General features: G+C 46.8%; 1 protein-coding gene across 1 annotated transcript in view; it reads left to right on the plus strand.

Annotated features, from left to right (window-relative positions):
* PLPP3 (phospholipid phosphatase 3) overlaps window positions 1–16,785 on the plus strand; it is a 79,812-nt gene extending 63,027 nt beyond the window's left edge. The window contains exons 5-6 of the mRNA XM_040978484.1: window positions 4,624–4,800; window positions 14,845–16,785. Of these exons, the coding sequence (XP_040834418.1) occupies window positions 4,624–4,800; window positions 14,845–14,967 (300 nt within the window). The 3' untranslated portion in view covers window positions 14,968–16,785. The remainder of the gene's footprint in view (window positions 1–4,623; window positions 4,801–14,844) is intronic.
* Window positions 16,786–22,494: the final 5,709 nt, after the last annotated feature.

Genomic DNA, 22,494 nt, shown 5'->3' on the forward strand with positions numbered 1-22,494 from the left:
AAAAGCCTCCTTTTCACTCTTACCTGGGCTGTCCCTTGAGCAATGGAAAATGGAAGAGAGAGGACAGTACAGACCTGTTTCACCAGTATGTAAATCAGGTAAGGAAACACAGGTGACTTAACAAGAACAGGGGGTATGATTCACCCACACATCTGACTGCTGGTTCTGACCAGAGGAGCAGGCTCAATGCAATCTGAGGAGGTTTTATTCAAAATTCACAGGACTGCAGTCTTGGAGCTAAGTCAGGAAAGACACAGGAACTCTGTGAGTTGTATGTATCGAGGATTTTCATGCAATTATTGGAGGGGAGAGGAGGCAGACATAAACCCTTCAACTGTCACCAGCAGTTTTATTAGTACAAGGGATTTTTTTTTTAAAGATTTATTTTAATTAGAAAGGCAGATTTACAGAGAGAAGGTTCACAGGTTCACTTTCCAAGCCAGAGCTGAGCTGATCTGAAGCTAGGAGCTTCTTCTTGGTCTTCCATGTGGGTGCAGGATCCAAGACTTTGGGCAGTCCTTTACTGCTTTCCCAGGCCACAGGCAGGGAACTGCATGGGAGCTAGAGCAGCCAGGATACGAACCAACATCCATAAGGGACCCCAGCACATACAAGGTGAGAACCATAGCCCATAGACTACTGCGTTGGGCCCAGTAGAGAGGAGTTTTAAGATCATATGTATATATGGAGCATGCATTATTCGTATCCGTGCCATGCAGTTTTGAAAATTACAGATGCTTGCAATGTTAAAAAAAAAAAAAAGAAACAAACCAATCTCATATTACATATGAAAAACAAAATCAGAGGAGCAGCATGACTGGCTCAAGGCATGCAGCTGATGTGTAGCAGAGATTCCAATCTAACCTTAACTGTGGCATCCCAGTGATGCCTGGAAATGAATCCCAGATCCTGAGCCTCTGGAGCAGAGGTCTTTGTACAGCTTGGGTGAGCAAACACAGACAAGGCAAAACCTTAGAAAGCAGACTGTGAGAGGTAACTGTCACTTAGACTTTCTGATTTTGTCCATCTCTGCTCACCCTTTTTCAGGGTGTTGAGGATGTTGGGAGTCCCCTTCAGGCATTCTGAGCCTTGGAAGGTGTCCTTGCTCTTTTGGTTAAGGATAAGACCATGGCATCTTCCTGTTCAACATTATTTGACCTTCTCTCTTGAACAATGTACACTTGCCTTCTGTGGATGAATGGAGCTCTAGGACTACCTGTTGTGATAGACTCCAGAAGGCATGTATATACTGATTACAGTGAGGTCCCAGCTCCAGCTTGGGGTGACACGTGCTTTGAACCAGCAACACCCAGTCCAGTTAACCATGAGAGTGGTGTGGGCTGCATGGGAGAGCAGAGCCTGTGATCAGTCTTGAACCCTCGTGGCACCACATGACATCCCAGATCAGATGTAGCCACCACGTGGAAAGTCATTTTGCAATCTCCTGTAGTAACGCATGCTTCATGGTGAAATTACAGTCAGTAAATCTCTTCCAAGGCAACAGTGTCTTTGATTCTGAAGTCTTGGGTGTTTGTCCTCTGCAAGTTTCTTCCCATGTCTTTTCTTTTCATCCCAACCACCCCACTAGGGAGATACAGTTCAACCTATTTTACGGATGAAGGCACTGAGACTTAGAAGGGGTACAGGACACCACTCATTCCAAGTGGCAGAGCCACGACAAGAATCAGGGTGACCTTTGCTTCACAAACTATGATCTATCCTGACCTTGACACATCCCTCCATGAGTGTTCTGTACTGATGAATACCGCAGAGCGGGCTTGAGTCTGCTGGCTGGAATCTCATGTTGCATTGCTTCCTAAAGGATTTTTCCCCCCAAGGTCCCCTATTTCTTTCTCATTCAGAAGCATTCCCTTCCACCCTTCCTGAGGCCTCTTCCTCTCCAAGTTCCTCTCACATAGGCATTTTTTTTCCCTCTTTGATTAAGCCCCAGACTTAAGTCTCTGAGTCAGTGCAAGCAGTGATGTGGGCCTTGTCCGGTTGGAAAACCCGCCCTTCCTCTGCCCCACCCTGGTCTCCAAGGCCTGCGACTGAGAATCTGCATGTAGCAGGCAGAAGAAGGGCTGGAAGAATCTAAACATTTTCTGAAGACCTGTGGAGTTTTCAGAGAGGGAAATTAGAAGCTCCTGGGCCCAAATTAAGACAGATGTTAACATCTGTTATCAACCAGTCCATATCACAATGGCGTGAAAGACAATGATTGTGAAGTTTATTTTCTTATAAGCAAACTGAGGCTCAGTGAGCTTTTTCCAATGGAAGCCTATATGTTCTTTCTGCAACCTTTCCCACACCCATCCACTGCTAAGAACAGCTGCAGGAAGGCCAGACCATGATTCTTGTGCTGCCGGCGAGCCTTGGAGCGGTGGTTCAAGCATCATGCATCCCTCCTCCCAATAGAAAAACTTCTTTTGATTCACAGTAGCAAAGTCTACTGATGGCTCCATTCACCAGAAATGAAGGAGTAAACCTTTGGCCTATTGCTTTAGTCCTTAAAAAGCATTTTTCAGGGTATTTAGTGTCTTACTTAGGACCATTTCATCTTTTAGGATTGTTGACAACACTATTTTCCAGTTGTGATTCACTAGATGACTGTTCTAGAAAAGCAGTGATATGAGGTCTGATAATTCTTTTTGTTTCCTGTAAGACTTCTCAGGGATTTTTATTAATCTTACAAGTATTCGAAATAACAAAAACAAGAGGACATCAGGTCTCCTGATTAAGACCAGATTCTCCAGTGTGATAGTCAGAGCGCATCAGGAACTGGCCCGAGCTCGCCTCTGCAGCTCCATTTCTCATCACCCATGGGATGCCATCATCTTGGGACTGTTTGAAGTTTGGGCAGCTGTGATGGCAGGTGTCTGCAGAATCCATATCTGCCTCCCTTCCCCTTAACTCCCAACATGTGTCAAGTCCTCTTAGAGATCCCAGTCAAGTAATCCTCTTCTTTTGTAATTTACCTTGGCCCCAAATTTCTTTCATGACTTCTTTGTTTTCATATGACCCTCATCTATATGCTCCATGGAGCAGGAATTCCACATCTCGTTTCTGTGTACCTAGCATTTGTCATGGTTCGTAGCGTCTTCCTTTATTTTTCACAGGCTAGCACCATAAATTTCATCTTTTATTTTATGTTAGATTCGTTTATTTTCAGATTTCTTTTCCAGATATTTTAGAGTATCTGTGGAAATCTAATTGAAGTTACACACCAATGTCTCAATTTACCAGTTGATTTTAGACTTTCTTGCAAAAGATTTCAGCTCTCTTTATTAAAATTGGCCCTTTATTTCCTTTACATAATAAATGTCCTATGTGGTTCTTGGTAAATTCATCATTTGTCATATTTGCTTTCATGATTTTATCTCTTCTTTTAGATGTTTTTAAGCGGATCATTATTTACACAGAAAACCATTAACATTTAACACTTGTTGGATAGCCAACAACATCAATACAGGCGATTATCCATTTTTCAGTTATAACTGTTAAATTTTCCCAAACAATCACATAACTTTACAATGACTAGAAACTTGCCTGCTGTTTTTTCTGGCCTAGCTTTTTAGAAATAGTTGCCCCAAGTAGCTGAGGATGCAGTCCTCCATTACTCCTGCTCGGCCAGATGGCGCTGGCACCTTCTCCTCCTTGACCTCCTGAGGGCTGGCTGCTGGCTTGCCCCTTCCTGTCCATAGGGAGGAAGGTGTTGGTCTTATCTCCGGAAGGACAGGTCCCACCCTTGCCACTGCCCAGGGTCTATCTGGAGGCCAGCCGCCCCTCCCTGCAGCTCTTCCTTGGGAGCTTTGCTTTGCAGGAGGAAGTGGCCCTGGTCCTCTGCTAGCCTCTTCTCCCTCCTTTCCCAAGTTCCCACAGGAACCTGGGAAGTGGCTTGTACCCGGAGGTTAGAGCGGAAACGGCAGTCAGATAACTCTGAGGGGACAATACCCACTTGACGTCATTTCACTTCAACCTTTTTGCTTGAGCCTGAGGTGGTTTTTGTTTTCTTCCATATTTCCTCAGGTTGCTCTTCTGCCAGTAACTGTCCCTCTCTCTTTGACAGTTTGTGTGTGTTTCCTGATATTCCAGCATGGAGTCAGTGGCTCCCAGTGGTGTCTCAGGACCCCGCCCTTGGATGGAGTCACCTCGGGGATGCAGAAGCACCTCTTGTGACCATAAGGCTCATTCCCTGTCATCGGGATGTATTTTATTTCCACACCAATGCTGAGGGGCAAAGAATACTGGGATTATACTGCCACAACTCTCACAGAAACAAACATATACATATGCTAAAAGAGTTATCATTAAAAAAAATAATAATAACTTTCCCAACCCTGGTGATTCTTCTCTCACTTGATTAAGAGGAAACTGATAGTGATCAGGTGCCTGCTTTGGACCAAGTAGAATACTGAGATCCCTAGATCAATGCTGCTTCTAACTTTTTAGTATACACACCAAGACTCAAGCCACAGGCTTAAGGCCAAATCCAAGTTGAATGCTGCATTGAGACCATGCTGACCAGGATTTGGATAGCTCCATGTGGCAGAAATGCAGCACGTGTCGATCTGGTGCTTGTGGGTAGGATGTCGCTCACTGTCTTGTGTTGCCTTCTCCCTCCAGCTGTACCTGCAGGCCCGCTTCACGTGGCGAGGAGCCCGTCTGCTGCGGCCCCTGCTGCAGTTCACCTTGCTCATGATGGCCTTCTACACGGGCCTGTCTCGCGTATCTGACCACAAGCATCATCCTGGTGATGTCCTGGCGGGATTTGCTCAAGGCGCCCTGGTGGCCTGCTGCATAGTAAGTAACAGCTTGTCCTTAAAATGCCAACACAAGTCCTCGACTGTCACTTGTGAAATGTTCCCAGCTCAGGGACTGCAGCCAGGAAAACCTCGTTCTTAACGTCCACTTGGTATCTGAAGAGTCACCCCCAAATTCCTCAGTCAAGCAGAGTTCCTGTTCAGCTGTGAAGTTGGACCTGAGAGTCTTTAAGTCTTTGTGTGCGTGTGTGTCTGTGTGCACGCAGACGCTGGTTTGTGCTCGTAAATCATTGCAAGGCAAGAAGTCTTAGATCCTGTCCAACTTGCTCACTTTGCAAATGAGGAAATCTAGAGAAGGCACTTGCCCCAGGTCACATGGCATGCATGGTCCTCTTGAATCATGCATGGAGGCTCATGTTCTGCTTCAGTAGCCACTAGCCACTGGAGTCAGCCTCTTGGAAGGCGGCTACCCTTCCCACCATGGCCTTGTGATGACTTAGTCACATCCTGAGCTCTGTGTGAGCTGGAAAAGAGGAGATTTTCTGAAGGAAATGCCCTCTCCCAGCCCACAACCCTTGCTCAGAGTTCTTCAAAGACTAACCTAGGGGCAGGCCTCATACTGCTGTGCCTCAAAGGCACGGCTTGTCCTTGTGGCTGCTTGCTCCCTGCTTCCCAACAGGCCTGAAATGCGGCCTACCACCTGTCTCAGTCTCCCTTCCTAATCTCTGCCTGTCCAATCTACTGACAGTTCAGAGGGGCTAACCTAGCAAAGCTGTGTGAGCACCTGCTGTGGTGCTGTGCCTCTCAGGCTCCTCCTCCCGGGAGCTGGCCCCAACCCAGCAGGAGTGGAGCAAACAGTCAGGGCTGCGTGTGTGAGCAGCACATATGGGGGCTGCACTGCTGCTAGTATTATCCATGCTCATTCACAGGAAAAATGAAGGACAATAGCGAGCTGGAGCCTAGCTCTTTGTCCTGTCCGGGTTTTTGAGCCTGGCCTATGTCTCCCTGTGGTGACGTCCCTTACTTTCCACTGAAACAGCACTGGTCACAATGTTGATGTCACCATCCTTTAGGCTGGGCATTCGTGGAGCAGGGACTGCATATATAGCACACATATTATTCTCCCTGTGTCTCAGTGCGAGTCAATGTGTCCTCAGTAAGTGAAAGGCTAGGGTCCATGAGTGGCTCTAACCTTTCTGAGGTACATTCCCTGGAAAGCACAGGTGTGAAGCAGACTCACTACCTTTGTTCACAAGCTGATCCCATTGTAGCTACTTAGGGCGGCCTGGCAGGGTGCTTCAGCAGGTGGGACGGATCTGGTCCAGTGTAGTCCAGAAGAGGGGATGGGAGTCAGAGCCTTTGGAGCAGGGACCATTGAAGAGAACAGCACCTGAGCAGCTTGCCAGCCTTGATATAGGAAGGCTACCCTAAGGACTGGCTGCTTTCACTGCCTTGCTTGCTTTGTTATTTTTGTTGTTGTTTTTCTTTTTAAAGTAAAGGCCAAAAGGGAGAAAAGGGAGCACGCTGTTAATGAGAGCAGCTGTCACAGTCCAGCTTGTTTCCTGCGCCTGGTCCTTTAATAGGAGCTGACAGTGGGGGGTGGGTGTTTGCACTACAGGGTAACCCTTTCTTGACAGTGCCCTTCTGCGCACCCCTCTCTCTGCAGGAAAACATCTCAGGGGCCCTGCTGCTGCTGTTGCCTTCTCTGTGCTGCCACTGCCCTAATTGGGAGTCTCCTGTACCCCCAATTAAAAAAATTAGAACGGGAGATGGGGAGCCTTCCTAGCCTTCCTCTCTTTTATGTCCTGGAGCACTGGCCAGAAGCAATTAGACAGAATGTTCAAGAGGAACAAGGCGGATTTGCAAGAAAGGAAATGAGGGACCTGACTTTTATCCTGTTTGGCCGTTGCTGATGGAAGCCTGGGATAGGAATTGGGTCTCAGTGTTTGTAAGCACCTATTGTGTCCCGGCACCTTTCTAGATATTGTCTCTTGCTAGCCCGAGAAGCCATTTCACAAATGGGGTAACCTCAGAGAAGACACTCAAATTTTGCAAGAGCTGGTAGACAACTGAGTCACACCTCTGCCCCTTAACACTCTGCTAAAGGTCAGCTGGAGTTGTTACCTGAGGCTCCGTTGTATGCACAAACACATACACAGCCATTTAAATGTGTCTCAGGGTGCGTTCTACACCTCCAGGCACTGGGTCAGAGAAGCTCTGTAACCGTGTAAAGGGGTGGCCACTCCATTTACCTGTTTTTTGCCCACTCCATTATGAAGAAGAAAAAGCAAAGCCTGTCTCTTATTTCTTACCTCTCTCTGACTTGCTTACTGCCTGGGCCAGGTGCACAGTAGCTCCCCGTGATCTCAACTGCCACAACATCACAATACTGAGGAATCTGCTTCTTTGACATCCAAAATGATAGGGCAGAAAATTGCCTGTGAGTTGTTTCCACTCAGCGGAACAGGTTCTGGGGCTTCTCAGCTGGGAGAAGTGGAGGCGACCCACCCACTGGGGAAGGCCAGCCTGCAGCTATGCCAGCTTTCTCTGCCATGAAGGCATAGCAGTGGCTCAGGTCTCTGGCTGAACTGGAGATGAACAGGTCCAAGAGGAGTTGTAGAGAAGTGAGGGACGTCTGACAAAGTCACAGGCACCTGCAGGAGGGATGGTGGGGAGGAATCGGGTCTCTTTGCCCAGTGGGGAAGTGACGGTTGTACTTCTCTGGCAGTTCTATGTCCTCTACACAAAACTACGACCTACCCTAACAGAGCCAATCTTTCTTCTTACCCATGAGAAGCTCCATCAGATGTTTCTTGAAATAGGGAGACATCGTTGAAGTTAGAAAGATTGAGAATAAACAGGAAAATACAGCATGGTACAAAAGCTACTTCCCCATGGTACCAAGAATGCCAAAACCCATTTCCCAACCTGTCAAGTATGCTCCTAAGCCAAACTTACACATACCCCCACACCAGTTCACTTGACAGGTGCGAAATCTGAGAGCCCAGCACTGCATAAAGCACCATACACAGTGGGCTTCTCTCCCTCAAAGCCCACGTTCAAGTTTCTGAGAATAAATGGGGGCAAGCGGGCGACACACAAGTCGCTTAGAGAAATGGCAGAGTCTCCAGGGCTGACTCAAAGGCTGTCACAGAGCAAGTGTGTCGTCCCCCTCTCCCCTAGCTTCTATGGGCCTTCATCCTTGGCACCCGCCACATGCCTCATTCCAGATCTCCTTAGACAGCTGGCTTCCTTGGAAGGAGCGCAGTGCCAGGTTCACCCCATTCGTGGTGAAACCTCTTTAATGGTTGTTTGCAGCTGCTACAGCAGGGTTCCACAAGCTCAGGGACCTAAAGCAACACAGGCTTATTTTGTTACGATTGTGCCAATGCAATAGGAAAATGGGGCTCCTTCAGTAAAACCCATTGATTCCCTTTGGGTTGATTTCAGTGCCACCTGGAAACAGAGAACTAGATGAAATGCCCTCTTTCCAAAATCTCTTTTGCTGAGCAATGCTCCCTCCCCCACAAAGCTAAATTTACACACTAACCTGAAGAACCTGTAAGGTTGACTTGCCTTACACAACAAAATGGATTTTGCAGACGAGATTAAGTTAAGGATATTGGGAGAAGGCAATTATCCTGGCTGTCCTGGGTTATTGGGAAGACTCCACTATAATCATCAGGGCCTTTATAACAGAGAGGCAAGAGGCCGGAACCACAAAAGGAGTTGTAACAATGGAAGCAGAGGCCAGAGAGAAAGAGGGAACCTGAAGATTCTATGCTGCTATTTTTGAAGATGGATGAGGGGTACATGAGCCAAGTAATGCTGCGAATTGCTTCAGGGCCTCTCAAGCCAAGACTTAGACAAGGGGCTGTTAGTCACTGAGCTGGACCTGCTGTCTTTCAGAGCACAGGTGTGTGGTGTGTCACCCTAAAACGTCAGCTTGGTCACTGCAGAGATGAGGGCCAAGGGCTGTGACAACCCATCAGCTTTATCCTGGTTAGCTGAACACAGGTCTTGTCACTGCAGTCAGGCTTGTCTAGATAAAAGTCACATGCCAAAGGGAAATGGGCTCCTCTCCTCTCTTGTTGCCTACCAGTTGAGTGGTTTCCAGAAAGGGAAGACAGTAGAACCTGACAGATAGGAAACCTTCATGGTGCCAGGTACTCATTTGAGAACACGGGCTCATAGGAGCAGATTGTCCTGATGCACACAGGACAGAGGTGGAGAGTCACTGCCCAGGCAGACCCAATGGCAAGTGGATAGAGTTGCTGGAACCCCATTGCAGAGACATCTATTCTCCCTCTTCTGCCGGAACTCAGAGCCAAGGACTCACATGAGGTACATTCCCACACACAGCCAGCCTCCCACCTCTACACCCACCAAGGCACACCCCGCAACCATGTTAACTCTACAGTTGGGTCCTCCCAGGAACTTAGTTGAAGGGACAGACATCACATTTCCTATCTACTGACAACTCGTGTATCTGGTCACCTCCTCCCTGACCCTCTGACAGATGGCAGATTGGGGGCTATAAGAGAGGTCAGGGGAGGGCCAGGCCACCATTGCTGTGGGGTCAACAGAGGAAGCAGCTGCTCGTGAATGTCATAAACACACAGCAGAGTCTTTCCTGGTTTTCCTCTCCCCAGGGGTGTGGCTCAGCCAGCAGTGGTTCTTTTGTGTGCTGCTATCTTCCTCCAGGATGTAGGGAAGGGCAAGGGCATTCTTTGGCTCTGCCCAGTGGGGTGATCTTGGGAAAAGAGACAGCAAGAATGCTAGTATTAAAAAAAAAAAAAAAAAAAAACGAGTTCAGTGATGACAGTGAGGGGAAACCGTGGAGCATGGAGTTCTGGACATGCCCAGTAATGCACAGTAGGGCTAGGTCCCAGCAGGGCAGTAGGGCTAGGTCCCAGGACACTTGGTTCCATCTTCAAGGAATCAAACTGTACATCACAAGTACACTTTGGCCTATGCCAAGAATTTGACAGACCTTTTCTTTTTCTAACAGGGGACATTCTCAATCGATTGTCTTGGTATTTGTCCTAGTGCTGGCTCAGGTACTGTGGGATGGATAAATGACCTCCCCAAATCCCTTTTGGTCCTTTGCTCAGTGGACCCTGGCCTTGCCACCACAGGCACTCACTGAGATGGGCAGGGATGTGGGAGAAAGAAAGAAGCTAAGTCAGAGATCAACTTTGACCTCTAATAAATGATGACAGCATCTTTGCCCTGCTCCGTAGTCGGCCAGGTGCCTCTCTTCTCCTGTCTTGTTGTCATGCTGAGATGAATGAAATGAACGATGAGAGACTTGTAAAGGTGTGTTGTATTCCAGACACTTGCTGATTATGCCTGTTGGGCAAATCAGTTTACCTGTCTGCCACCTTTTCCTGGTTTGTGAGGTGGAGATGAACATTCGTTACATAATTTTTGGATAGAAGGTTGAGTGACTAAAAGACACATAAAGCATACATAATCGCTTCTCAGCCTTTTGGCTAAGATCAAGTGTAGCAGCATGCATACACATACAAAGTTTGAGGTGGCCTGAGAAGTAACTTTGGGATCAGAACCTGCTGCTCTGTATAGTATACTACCCTTCATGTAGTACCCAAACCAGTCAAACATATGTTAGGAAATCAGTCAACACAGACTCTGGCAAATCCCCAGTAGCAAAAGCCACTGAAACCCGTTTACTGAGGTCAAAAAAGTGGTGATTAAAATTGAGTAACCTCTTCTAGTCAAAAGGCAAAATTACCAAAGATGACTTTCCTTTAGACAACACTTACTATACTCAGGGCATGAGAATGAGCCAATTCTCAAAGCTTTCTCCTCCAAAAAAAGTTATTCTTTACTTAATCTGTGAAATTGTTCAGTATGGTAGACCAGGAAACCAAAAAGAAGTCCCAAAGCCAGGGCACATAGGAACACATGCAACAGGAGCAGTAGCCGTGGTCTCTCTACACACATGGAAGATGTACCAGCTATACCGAGAGCTGTAATTTCTGGGCTCTGAGTAGGGGGATGACTCAACACCATCCATGCCCTGCAGTAGCAGTGGGAAACATGATCTAGCACTTGAAGCACAACACATCAAAGACTATGGGCTAGCATGAAGGCACAAGGTCATGGCAAGTTCAGCCTGGGTACCAGAAACAGGAGTAAGGGCAGCTCAAGGAAGGCATCCTGGTATTCAAGATACAGCAGTGAAGCTCCTCTCCAGCAGGTGCCATGTTGTCTAAGGCTCACAGCAAGAAGTTGAGCCCATCTGTTCATCTTCAGACTGTCCCTGAGTGACAAACACCCATAGTGGTTTTCAAATGTAGATGCTAGGACATTCTCCCAGTAAGGCAGAGCGAGGCCCAGGAATTTGCTTTTTTCAAGAAATATCCAGGTGATTTTGAAACAGATGATTTGAGGACTGCACTTTAAGACATGCTTCTTGGATTCTTAAATGTTTTTGCTTTTATACTTATCAGCCGCATGCTGACAGCTAAGCTTAACAGGTGCTTAGAGAAACCTCAGTGGGTATGATTCCGATCTTCCAAGAGTTTACTTACACAGTCATGAGTTGAAACACTCAGTGTCCAAAGAAGCATTTGGAGAACAATTTTGTTGTCATAATCTGCCCTTAACAAAAATGACCCTCAAAATTTGCTGATTTGGCCACTCACCACAAAGAAAGTAGAAGCCTGACTTTTGGCCGTCCTCTGGCTTCGGAACTCTTTGGGACATCGTTCTGGGTAAGACAGAATAAGCTGTGCATGCTGACATCTCTGGAGCACGTAAAGGCTGACCATTCCCCAAAACCGCCCTAAAAATTGTAAGATCCAAAAAGCAGATACTAACTGTCCAGTAGGAACATCCACATGGACTCTGTATCCAGCTTGAGTTGGTGTCTGCTTTTATACATTCATTCACATTCTCAATTATTCCTGTTGTGAGTTTACTTTCGCTAATTCTTATCCTTCTCTTGGCATGTTAGTTGCAGAGGAAAAGAAGTAGTTTTGTGTAGGGATGCCCAGAACACGCAAGTCAGTGGAAATTTTTCTGATTTGCTTTTGAAGCACTTGCCACTGTGCCATACTTGTGCCTTTTATTCCATCTTACAATCCTTACAGTAATCTCTTGAGATAGATATCATGACTCATACCTACATATTTTGCTGAAAATGGCAAAATTTAGATGTAGAGACTGGTCTGTCCTTGAAAGAGCAACATTTTCTCCTGCCACTGTGAGTTTTGAATGGGGTGTGGGGGTTGGTGATGTGGTGTTGCCAGAGCAGTAAGAGCCATTTGTACACCTGCTTGTCACAGGGAATGGAGCTCCTGTTGTCACAAAGTGGTGCCTTGTTTGTATGCAGTCTTGCTTTGAGGGAAGAGCTATGCTATCTAGAGGGCTTGACTAGACCATCTTCTGTCCTCACATCTCTGGATAGCCTGCCGTTCTGACTCAGCAGGAGGTCAGCACATTTCCTCAAGGCACTTTGAGAAAGAGCCAAGACATCAGAAGGCAGAAGAATGCAGAACTTTCCTCGTTGCTCCCTGGTATAGTTACCCCAAATTTTAACTACTCCTAAGATGGAAAGGGTGAGGTCTGAACTGCTCACCATGTCCTAGGAGGTTTCCCGTAATCTCCAACCTCCCTGAGCTCCCCACACTGAATGTGCTGCCCTCTCTCACTCCTGGGTCTTCGCACTGGCTCCCTTCTTGCACTTACCATCTGGCTAAAGTCTTCCTCATCCTTCAGGACTAAGCTCACGTGTAAATCCTTTGCGGGCAAGGCTAGTAAGGTCCGCTTCTCATCCCTTCAGCTTGAGTTAGATGTCACATTTTCTGTGCCTCTCCATCATGTAGCTTCCAACACTGTGTGTGTGTGTGTGTGTGTGTGTGTGTGTGTGTGTGTGTGTGTGTGTGTGTGTGTGTGAGCTGACTATCTCCCTCATTGGCCTGTAAGGCTCATGGAGGGAAAAAGGCTGTTTCCTGATGACAGTCATGTTTTTTTTTTTTTTGTTATTGTTTTTCAAAACAAGTAATTTATAAAATTGAAGGAACTGAAGAAATAGAACTGAAATCAAATGCCCCAGGCAATTGAACAGATTCCTTTTGCTGTGCATAGATTGTATTTATTTTTTTAAATAATCGCTTATCTGGCAGAGAAGATATGTGGAGTTGGACTGTGGGAGGGCGGTGCATTTGTTCCACAGACAGAAGAGAGCTACTTGGTCTGCACTGATCCTCCCCAGCCTGGGCTGCTGTTTCCATTCTGGGTGGAGGTACTCCTCGGGAGGAAAGGGAACTGCGCCAAGCCAGGGAGCTCTACTTTTCCATAGTCCCTTCTGTATTCTGCTATTCAAGCATTAGGAAGATTGAAGCCTATTTGAATCTTCAAAGGATCAGGTTTCATGTTCCCAAAAATGTGTTTGTGTAACTTCAAGCTGAAAGTGAAAGGCAGCACAGGGCATTCTGTAGGACCTGATTCAACTCTTGATCTTGCCGCCAGCCTGTGTGTATGTGGTGTTTCCCAGGGTTGCCCTTAGGTTGCCCCAAGGAGTTGAAGGAACCAGTAAGAATGAAGTCCAGACCACATACTTTCTAGTACGGAAAGAGAGGTTTAGAAATCCAACACCAAGCATTTATGGAGCTCCTGAGATGCACACAGCTCAAGGCTGAGTTTGTGGGTGGCAAGGACTATAGCTGCATCTTCTAGAAGCCTCTGAGTAAAGAAGAAAGTCCTTTAAGCAGAGTTTAGGATGCATGGTATACCCTTGTTCTAACAATTATTTTGATGTCAACATTTTTTTAAAAAGGAATGTCTTTGATTGAACCATATACCAATTATAAGTTTCATTTGCCTCAAATCCATTACTACATTTAACATATGTATTATTTCTATCTCTTAGTAAGTTAGGAAATGTGAGTTCTGGTATGTAGTGAACATGAGCCTAGAAAATTAGAATGGAAATAAGCCAGTAGAAGAAGGCATGGTAGGCGGTTTGAGATTGGACAGAGGAGGTGTTTGTTGGGAATAGGGAATTGTCTTGCTTTTAGCAGGTGGATTGGAATCTAGCAGAAAGATCTCTACGAAATTCAGATTCTAAGAGCCTTTCTTTCATGAATCTAGCAAAACTGGAATAAGTACAATTGAGAGCCAGTTACTGGGGGAGAGGGCAGGTAATCAAAATCTTTTCCTAAGAAACGAAGGATGAAAGAGAGGATAATTTTCTGGTAGAGATAAAGACATTGTCTCTGCACCTGTCAGATGATAACATCATTTTCATACAATAGGACATAAGGCAACCGGGGAGGTGAAGTTTAGTGTGGGTTTATTTTTCTATCCAATGCAAAGCATGAATGTTTCTTACTCAAATAACTCATCAAGTTCTTGAACTTTCTGCATAAACACATTAAGAAAGAAAGTATACCTGAGCTATCCTCATAACCCTGCAAGGATTTTTCATTAAATCTTTTGTGATTCTAAGAGACACTTTGTGGGGTCTGATACCCAGGAGGTGGCAGGATGCTGGGGATGAGCCATAGGAGACTTACTGTTGACCTTGCTGCTGGGTGAGCTGCTGCTGACCCTCAGCAATGAGACTGGCATTTTGCCCTCCCAACAATTGGCTGATGTCATTGGATTTTCAAGGGGGGAAGAATGTCCACCACTGCTTCCTTACCGAACTCCTGGTGATAGGAATTCATAATGGCTGGTCTTGGTTGGTTATACCCTGGATTTCTTTGTGAGGAAAGTGAAAGTATAACAGGTTAATGACTGTGACTAACTATGACTGACTTAACTCTCATTGGCCATTTGCATTGAAAAGTAAGGGGAGTGGGAGAGGGGCACTGGCCTGAGAGTCCATGAAGCTGGGTTCTGCTCCTCCTGTGGTTATGCCACCTGTGGATGCTACCCCTTGTCCTCCTGCTCAGTGAGAACTGTACCACACGACCTCTTCCCTGCTTAAAGATCTGTGGTGTGACGCTCCCTTTTCCCAAAGTTTGTGTTCTTCTGACCTCCCCCTTGTCTCTGCCTGTGTCCCAGCACTGGAGGTCAATTGCTGATCTGCATCTCTGATTTATGCTTCTAGGTTTTCTTCGTGTCCGACCTCTTCAAGACCAAGACGTTGTCCCTGCCTCCTGCCACCATCAGGAAGGAGATCCTGTCCCCTGTTGATATTATTGACAGGAACAATCACCACAACATGGTGTAGGTGCTGCCACCTCCTAAGCTGTTTTTGTAAAATGACTGCTGCCAGCAAGTTCTTGCTGCTCTCCGATCTCATCAGACAGTAGAATGTAGGGAAAAAAACTTTTTGCCCAACTTGATTTTTAAAAAGAAAAACAGAAACAAAAACAAAAAATCTTATTTGTGGCCTTCAAAATAGGTAGTGTTCACCTATGAGGAAACAGCAGCAAACTAACCCCAAGTGCCAGCATCCTGGATGTGCAATTGGCTTAAGTGTTCATGTTCTAGTGAACACGAGCTAGTTCAGGAACAAACACGAAAACAGTTCGAGCAGAGTCTGTCGGTGACCTTTGGTGACCCCAGAGATCCCAGGCCTGTGTCTACAGTGAGAGTGCACACCACAGTACACACACCAGAGAGAGCACTGAATCAAGAAGACAGCCTTTGAGGGGTCTCCCCTCATGCATCTCTATGTCCACCCCACTCTTCTCCACTGTGACTTTGATTCAGGATGCTTTGTTTGTCTGTGTGTGTGTGTATGTTTTTAAGCATAAAATAAGAGCACATTTGCTCAGTCAAGTGATCAGATCTCCAATTTAGACTCTGAGTCCTAAGGCCTTCTTATACCCCAACCCCTACCCACAGGCCAGCAAGCACAGTCCCCGAGCTAGAGGTTAGGAGACTCTTTGTGGATGAATAGATTTTGCAAATAGCACAATTTCTGAAGAAACCGAGGCCGTGGGCCCTCCTTTGTCTCCTTTTGACGCATCATCCCGTGCTGTTGAAATGTTGACTGCAGGATGCTGATGTTGCACGTCAGTCGCCAGGCACTTGCACATTTTTAGAACCGGTTAGACTTCGTGTCACTGCTTCTCCCTCAAAATTCTTGCTGTTTGCCTACCATGGTTTCCTGGATGAGCAAAGGCATGTGCCGCCACCGGCTGATGGAACGCAGCCTGCAGTACCACGGAAGGGGGAAGGAAAGGGGCAGAATGGAAAACAAACCGACTTTGCGGCTGCTTAGAGTCAGAAGGAGCCAGGCTAGCTGACAGTCTCGTGCCTGAGAGGCTGCCCTGCAAGGGATGGGAGCTGACAAGGAACTGGTGGGAGTTGTTCCTGCTAAGCTGTGTAAAGCACTGTTGTCTCCGGGTTGAGCCCTGAGGCAGTTCTTGGTGGGTTCTGCTGGGCAGAACACATGGGTTAAACCTCCGCAGAGACTTTTCCTCATTCTCTACCCGTAAGTGCCCTTCCGAGCAAGGTCTCACCCAGATGGTAGATGGGGACCCCTTCTACTGAACTGTTGAGGGAAGGAAAAAGGAAGAAATGCCTTTAGATCTCGGATGCAAACCTTTCAAAGGGCTACACTTAACCACATGGATCAACCACATGCACATCCTTACTCCAGAATCCTCCGTCCTTTCATTTCAACTTTAGCAAGCTATGATTTTTATATATAAATATTATATAAATAATGTATAAAACATTAAAAGTTAACTATGTAAAATATTATTTCTGAAACAATTTTAGCTATATCCACTATGATTATAAACTGTGTTTCGACCTGTGTTATTTACATTAGCTGCTTAAAAAAGCATTGAGTTAATTTTTTTCTCTAATATCAACTAAAATGTAGTTCTGTGGTAGACATTGTTTTACAATGAAAGGAATAACTACAACTAGAGAAAACTGTATAAAAACATTAAATTGTCAGTATTTTTGTAAGGTTGCATTTTGTAAAGAGAATAATATTCAAAGACTTTTGTAGCATACAAAGTGAAAACTTGTATCTGCGAAACTATACTTGTATTAAATGTGCTTTTTAAATAAAAGCTCATAACACAACTAATTAAGGAATTGCAAGCCTGGGATGTTTGGAGGATCTTGGGGTGAGGGAGTGGGGTTGGCGGCGGGGAAGTTGTGGGAAGGGAGGCTGGCCGCTCCATGGCTTGCCGTGGGAAATATGGCAGCTGTAGTGTAGATACTGTCAGCTCAGCTGCTGTTTCATCTCTGAAAGCCTGTTTGCCCAGTGAGGCTCCTTAAAAAGAGCTTTGTGTGCTAATAGGGGTTTTCTTCAGACTGCTACAGCTGTGGGTCCCCCCAAAGATAGATAAGGAACCAGTGTTTGAGATAAAGTGGCTTGGGAAGTTCACCCAGGGAGTCCTGTACAAAGCTCCCATCTGAGAATGAGGGTGGACCACTGAGAGTGGCACATGGCTCCTGCGTTCCTCGTGTTTCCCCAAGCCAGAAACAAAGCAAAACTGGAAATTCACATTTATCATGCACCTGTATGCCAGCCTCTCTAGTTTTTCATTTTTATCCTCACAGCAGCTCTTATTTTGAATGTATATGATGTTAAGGAATGCAAAAGGAAATAATTTAAGATCCTAAAACAGTGGATCGTAGAACAGGGTTTCTCTCAATTTCCTGTGGCTGCTGGGTGCAGTCTGAGGGGCCTGAGGCAGTACTGCTTCTCTATGTTTTTTTGCCACTTGTACCCTTGGCTGGTGACCCTCTTTCTCCACCTTCAAAGTCAGCAGCAGTGAGCCTAGTCCTCATTCTGCCCTCTCTGGTCCCTTTCTGCCATCATTAATTGTGCAATGAATGGCCTTGCTAAATCCCTGGGCCACTTGAACAGTCTAAAATAGCCTGTCTATTTAAAGTCACCTGAGGAGCAAAGTTAGTTCTATCTGACTTAATTCCCTCTGCTGAATGATTTTACCTTCAGATTCTGAGAATCAGGACATGGACATCTTTGGGGTGTGGCTGACAATCTGTGCCTCAAAAGCTCATATCTATCCTACACACACAGTAGACATACCGCGTCTACATGTTGTCCAGAGGACCAACACACTGCAGCATCAACTCAATCCAGAATCTCATCTAAATCTTCATAACTTCCACATCCCAAGGCTCAACATCAAGCATCCCAAACCATCTCAAGCAGCCAAAGATGAAATCCTGGGTTTAATCTTGACACATTTGCTCTCTATCTGTGAACCTTCAAAAACTCAGGAAATAAAAATAGTCTGTTCGCAAAATTCAGTGATAAGACAGGCATAGGATAACATTGTTAGACACGGCAAAGTAAACTACTTCAAAGCAGAAGAAACTGTATGTCATGTGAGCTTAAAGAATCAGTGGACAGGCACCTTGGTGTCTGCACGCTGGTGATGAATGACTGTGTCAGACAGAGATATGGATGTATCGTTGGCTGTGCCAATTAGTGGCTATGTGATATGCCTTTGTACACGTTTCTTAACTGCTCTAAGTATTTCCTTGTTCTTCTATGAATACAAGGTTTCCAAGACCAGCTTTCAGGCCACTTTGCTCATGACATTTTCCCAGCCTAGATTCTTAAAACGTGGTGTACAAACTGACAATATCATTGACCTTGGGAAACTTTGGTAGAAATACAAGAATACGATCTCCTTTATCACTTAGGCCTACAAAATTGGAATTTGCGTTTGGACAGATTTCCGGGTAATTCCTATGCACAATAAGGAATACCTCTACATTTTGCTCCCTGAGCTTGTAAATTCTGTTTAAAGGGCATTGCCCCAACCATACTTTCAAAGATTTAGCTCAAAAGTGTATGCTGTGCAACGCTGTGCAAATTTTCATAATCTCTGCTTTACGTTCCAACATCACATGTGATTTTACCCTCCCTGCCAAATCCTGCCATCCCACTTGGCATCAGTGAATTAATTCTTAGCTACGTCAAAAGTTAAATGATTCTTTGTAAACATCCAAGCTCAGGGATATGCTTAACCTTAACCAAAGACATGTGAGAATGCATATTGGCAGCATAATCCAATACTAAAATCAACCCACCATCATTTGAACAGACAGCTAAATTTTGAAATTAAACATTGGTACAAGGAATACTATTTAGTAGTTAAAATGTACTACTAACTCCTATACATATGATATGAATGAATTATGCCACATGAATGCTGAATGAATAAAACCAGGCACAAAGCGATATATATTGTCTGAACATAAGGTTTTGTATAATGTTCAGGACAGGAAAAGCCAATCTATGATGGTAGGACTCTAGCAGTTAACTTTGGGGATGTGGATTTTCTGGGAAAACAGTGTTGATGGTGGTCAGTGTGTAAGAAGTGATTGAGATGGGGCCCGGCGCGGTGGCGCAGTGGTTAAGGTCCTCGCCTTGCACGCCCGGGATCCCATGTGGGCGTGGCCCCACTTCCCATCCAGCTCCCTGCCTGTGGCCTGGGAAAGCAGTCAAGGACGGCCCAAGGCTTTGGGACCCTGCACCCATGTGGGAGACCTGGAAGAGTATCTGGGCTCCTGGCTTCAGATCGGCATAGCATCGGCTGTTGCGCTCACTTGGGGAGTGAATCATTGCATGGAAGATCTTCTTCTCTATCTCTCCTCTTTGTATATCCGCCTTTCAATAAAAATAAATCTTTAAAAAAGAAAAAAGAAGTGATTGAGATGTACACTCAGGATTGATCACCTGTCAACTTATATCTCATACTTTGGCTGAAAAGGGGAAATGGGGAAGCTTATACAATTATTTTAAATAACAAAGATAGGCCTTTGTGCAGGTGCAGGGACATACCTTTGAGCCTGCGCCAGCAGGCTTATGAGGGCTTGGGAGTGCAGGCTTGCAGGGAGCCTGGGGTGGCCTTGATGGAGACATACAGGGACCTGGGGGCTCACACTCAGGTAGGCAGAGCATACTGGGAATTTCCCCACATGCTTGGTCATGGGCTGAGGCAAGGAGGGGCCTTAGGTTAGCATGCTGTGTGTGTGCCGATCGGTGTGCCGATTCACCGGGCTTGGAGTAAGGGACTATGTTGCTGGTGAGGAATGACTTCTGAGGGATTTCCATCGACAAAACCACTGTACTTGCAGGTAAGCAAGGGGGCCAAGACTGAGAGATTTGGAGGGTGGAAACTGGAGGACCTTTCTGGGTCAGATCAATGCACCAGTCAATGTGGGAGACCAGAGTTAGGCTAGTCAGCATGGACAACAATTGATCACCGTCAATCAGGGACCTGACTGGCAGGGTTAGGTCACACTATATGTCAGTGAGTGCTGTAGTAAGGAATGGTGATTATGTTGGTCCAAAACACTAACCAGCATGTGAGAGAGGCAGTTCTAGGAGTAGATTCTGTTGGGGTTATGTGTGCTCACCCCTGTGGAACTTCAATTTCCACTGGGTTGCTAAGAGCTGGAGGTAGTGAAAGGCTGAGCTTCCATGACCATGGAACCCTCTGACAATCTGACAATCGTGCATAATGGGGTTGGAAACAGGCTAGGTTGGTCCAGGCTGCAACACCCGCAGGCAACCCAAGAATAGGGTTTGGCGCAGGCCAGGCCACAACATCCACCAGTTCATACAAAGGCCGAGAAAGAGGAGGAAGACTGGGTAAGGACCTAACACATGCTGGCACATGTAAGATCTGGGTCTGGGAGTGGTCCTGGTGAGGGAACTTGGGAAACCCCCCTGGTGGGCTGTAGCTCCTGCTCGTGAGCATGTGATTCAGGCTTATGTGTTCGTCAGGCCAGGCAAGGCAGTTCCACTTGGCAGCTAGTGTGTAGGTTGGTTCTGGAGGAGGGTGAGTAGGGGTGGATTGGGCAGAGCCAGGGGTTATCCTTAGCCCACTGGCATGTGCAGGAGCCAGGCTGGAGTGCAGGTCATGCTGGGCTAGGGTATCATACCCACCAGTTTGCATGAGCCAGGGATGAGGGTAGACTGGGCAGAGCTAGGCTGTAGCACACACCAGCAGGAGTTGAGACTGGAGGGAGGCCAGGCCAGCAGGATGAAGCATCAGATGGCAAAGGCCAAGACAGGGGCTGGGCTATGCTGGGTTGGGTCAGAGCAACCAATGATATGCACAAAATCTATGGCTGGGAGCAGGCCTGATTGGGGAGCTAAGGGGATGCCCCAGCTAGATTGTGGTTCCCACTTGTGAACGCAAGAGCTGGAATGAGGGTGGCAATCTGGGCTGGACATGACTGCAATGCCCCTAGGTATGATTGTGGACTTGGTCTGGGGTGTGCCAGACTGGGCTAGATTCCGGTACTCACTGGTGCTCCTGGTAGCCAGGGTGAGTATAGGATAATCTGGCTCAGGTCTTGGCATCTGCTGAACCATGTGAGAGCTATGTCCAGCATGGGCCAAATGGGGCTGGGCTATAGCACGAAACAATAAGAATGTGAATGGATGTGTGTCATTCAGGGAAAGCTGCGGCTGTTCCTGCCATGAAAGGATGTAGACTAACTCAGGATGGGCCAAGGACCCACCAGTGTGCATGAGATCTCCAGTGTGGAGGTGACCTAATATCAGAGCTTGGGAAACTCCTTTGTCAGGATGCAATTCCTGCAGGTGAGCACAAGTACCAAGGCTGGGAGCATCCCAGACCAGACCAGGCTACAGTATCCACCAGTATATATGTGGGTCAGATTTGGGAAAGGTTAGTCTGCGCCAGTTTATAATGCCCATTAGCATAACTGAAACCCAGGACAGGGTGCAGGAGCGGCTCATTTGGGCTGCAACAGTAGCCAGTCCACATTAAGGCTGGCACTGGGGACTGGCTGGACTGGGCTAGGCTGCAGTACTCAACAGAATGAGCCGGAAGTAGGAGCAGATCAAGCCAGGCCAGGCTATGGCATCTGCCAGCAAATGCCAAGGTGAGGCGGGCCATGCCAAATTGGGCTGCAGCTCCGACCAGTACACATAAGACTCAGGATGGGGGGTGGCAGAGGCATGAGGGACATTGGGGTCTCCTGTGCTGGGCCACTCCTCCCACTGGTGAACATGGGAACTGGGATCAGGGGAAAGCCAGGCGATGCAGGGCTACAGCACCCATTGGCCCACATATAAACTGGGTAGGGGGTTGTGCCAGGCTGGACTAACTGACTGTATCCACTGGTGCACGCATGAGCCAGAATAAGTGCAGAATGGTCAGGCTTTGTAGCATCAGCTGGCAAGTGCTGGGGATGGAGACAAGTCCTGTCAAGCTAGACTGTGGAACCACCTGGAAAGTGCAAGACCTGGGGCTGAGTTTAGCCCAGTAGGGAAACTGATGGGCTGCAGCTCCTACTGATGAGCATGAAGACCAAGGTTGGGGGTGGTCGGGCTGAACTGGTTATGGAACCTGCTGGTCATGAGTATGGCTGGATATTAGGGTCGGTTGAGCTGAGGTTCCAACAGCCATTAATGTGTATGAGAACCAAATGGGATGTGGGACAGACTGGACCAATCTGCTGCACATATCAGAATGTGCAGGAACTGGGGCTGGGGGCAGGCTTGATGAGGGTTACTGTTCCTGCTTGTATACATGAGGGCTGAGTGTGTGGTGGACGGGGTTGCGTTTGGCTGAGCTGCAGCCTCCATTGATATGTGTAAGAGTTGGAGTTGGCAACAGAACTGACCCTGCAAAGAATCTTGTATACACGTAGGTTGATGTAGGTGATGAACTGAGCCAGATCCGATAATGGCAAGCACACATGAGTTAGTCTGGGGTCACCTCAGATGAGGTTTCTTTGGGGAACCCTCCAACTGAACTGCTGGATTCAG

The sequence above is a fragment of the Ochotona curzoniae genome, unplaced genomic scaffold (genome assembly GCF_017591425.1).
Source record: "Ochotona curzoniae isolate NIBS_2020 unplaced genomic scaffold, NIBS_Ocur_1.0 contig_291, whole genome shotgun sequence".
In the NCBI taxonomy this organism is placed as follows: Eukaryota; Metazoa; Chordata; class Mammalia; order Lagomorpha; family Ochotonidae; genus Ochotona; species Ochotona curzoniae.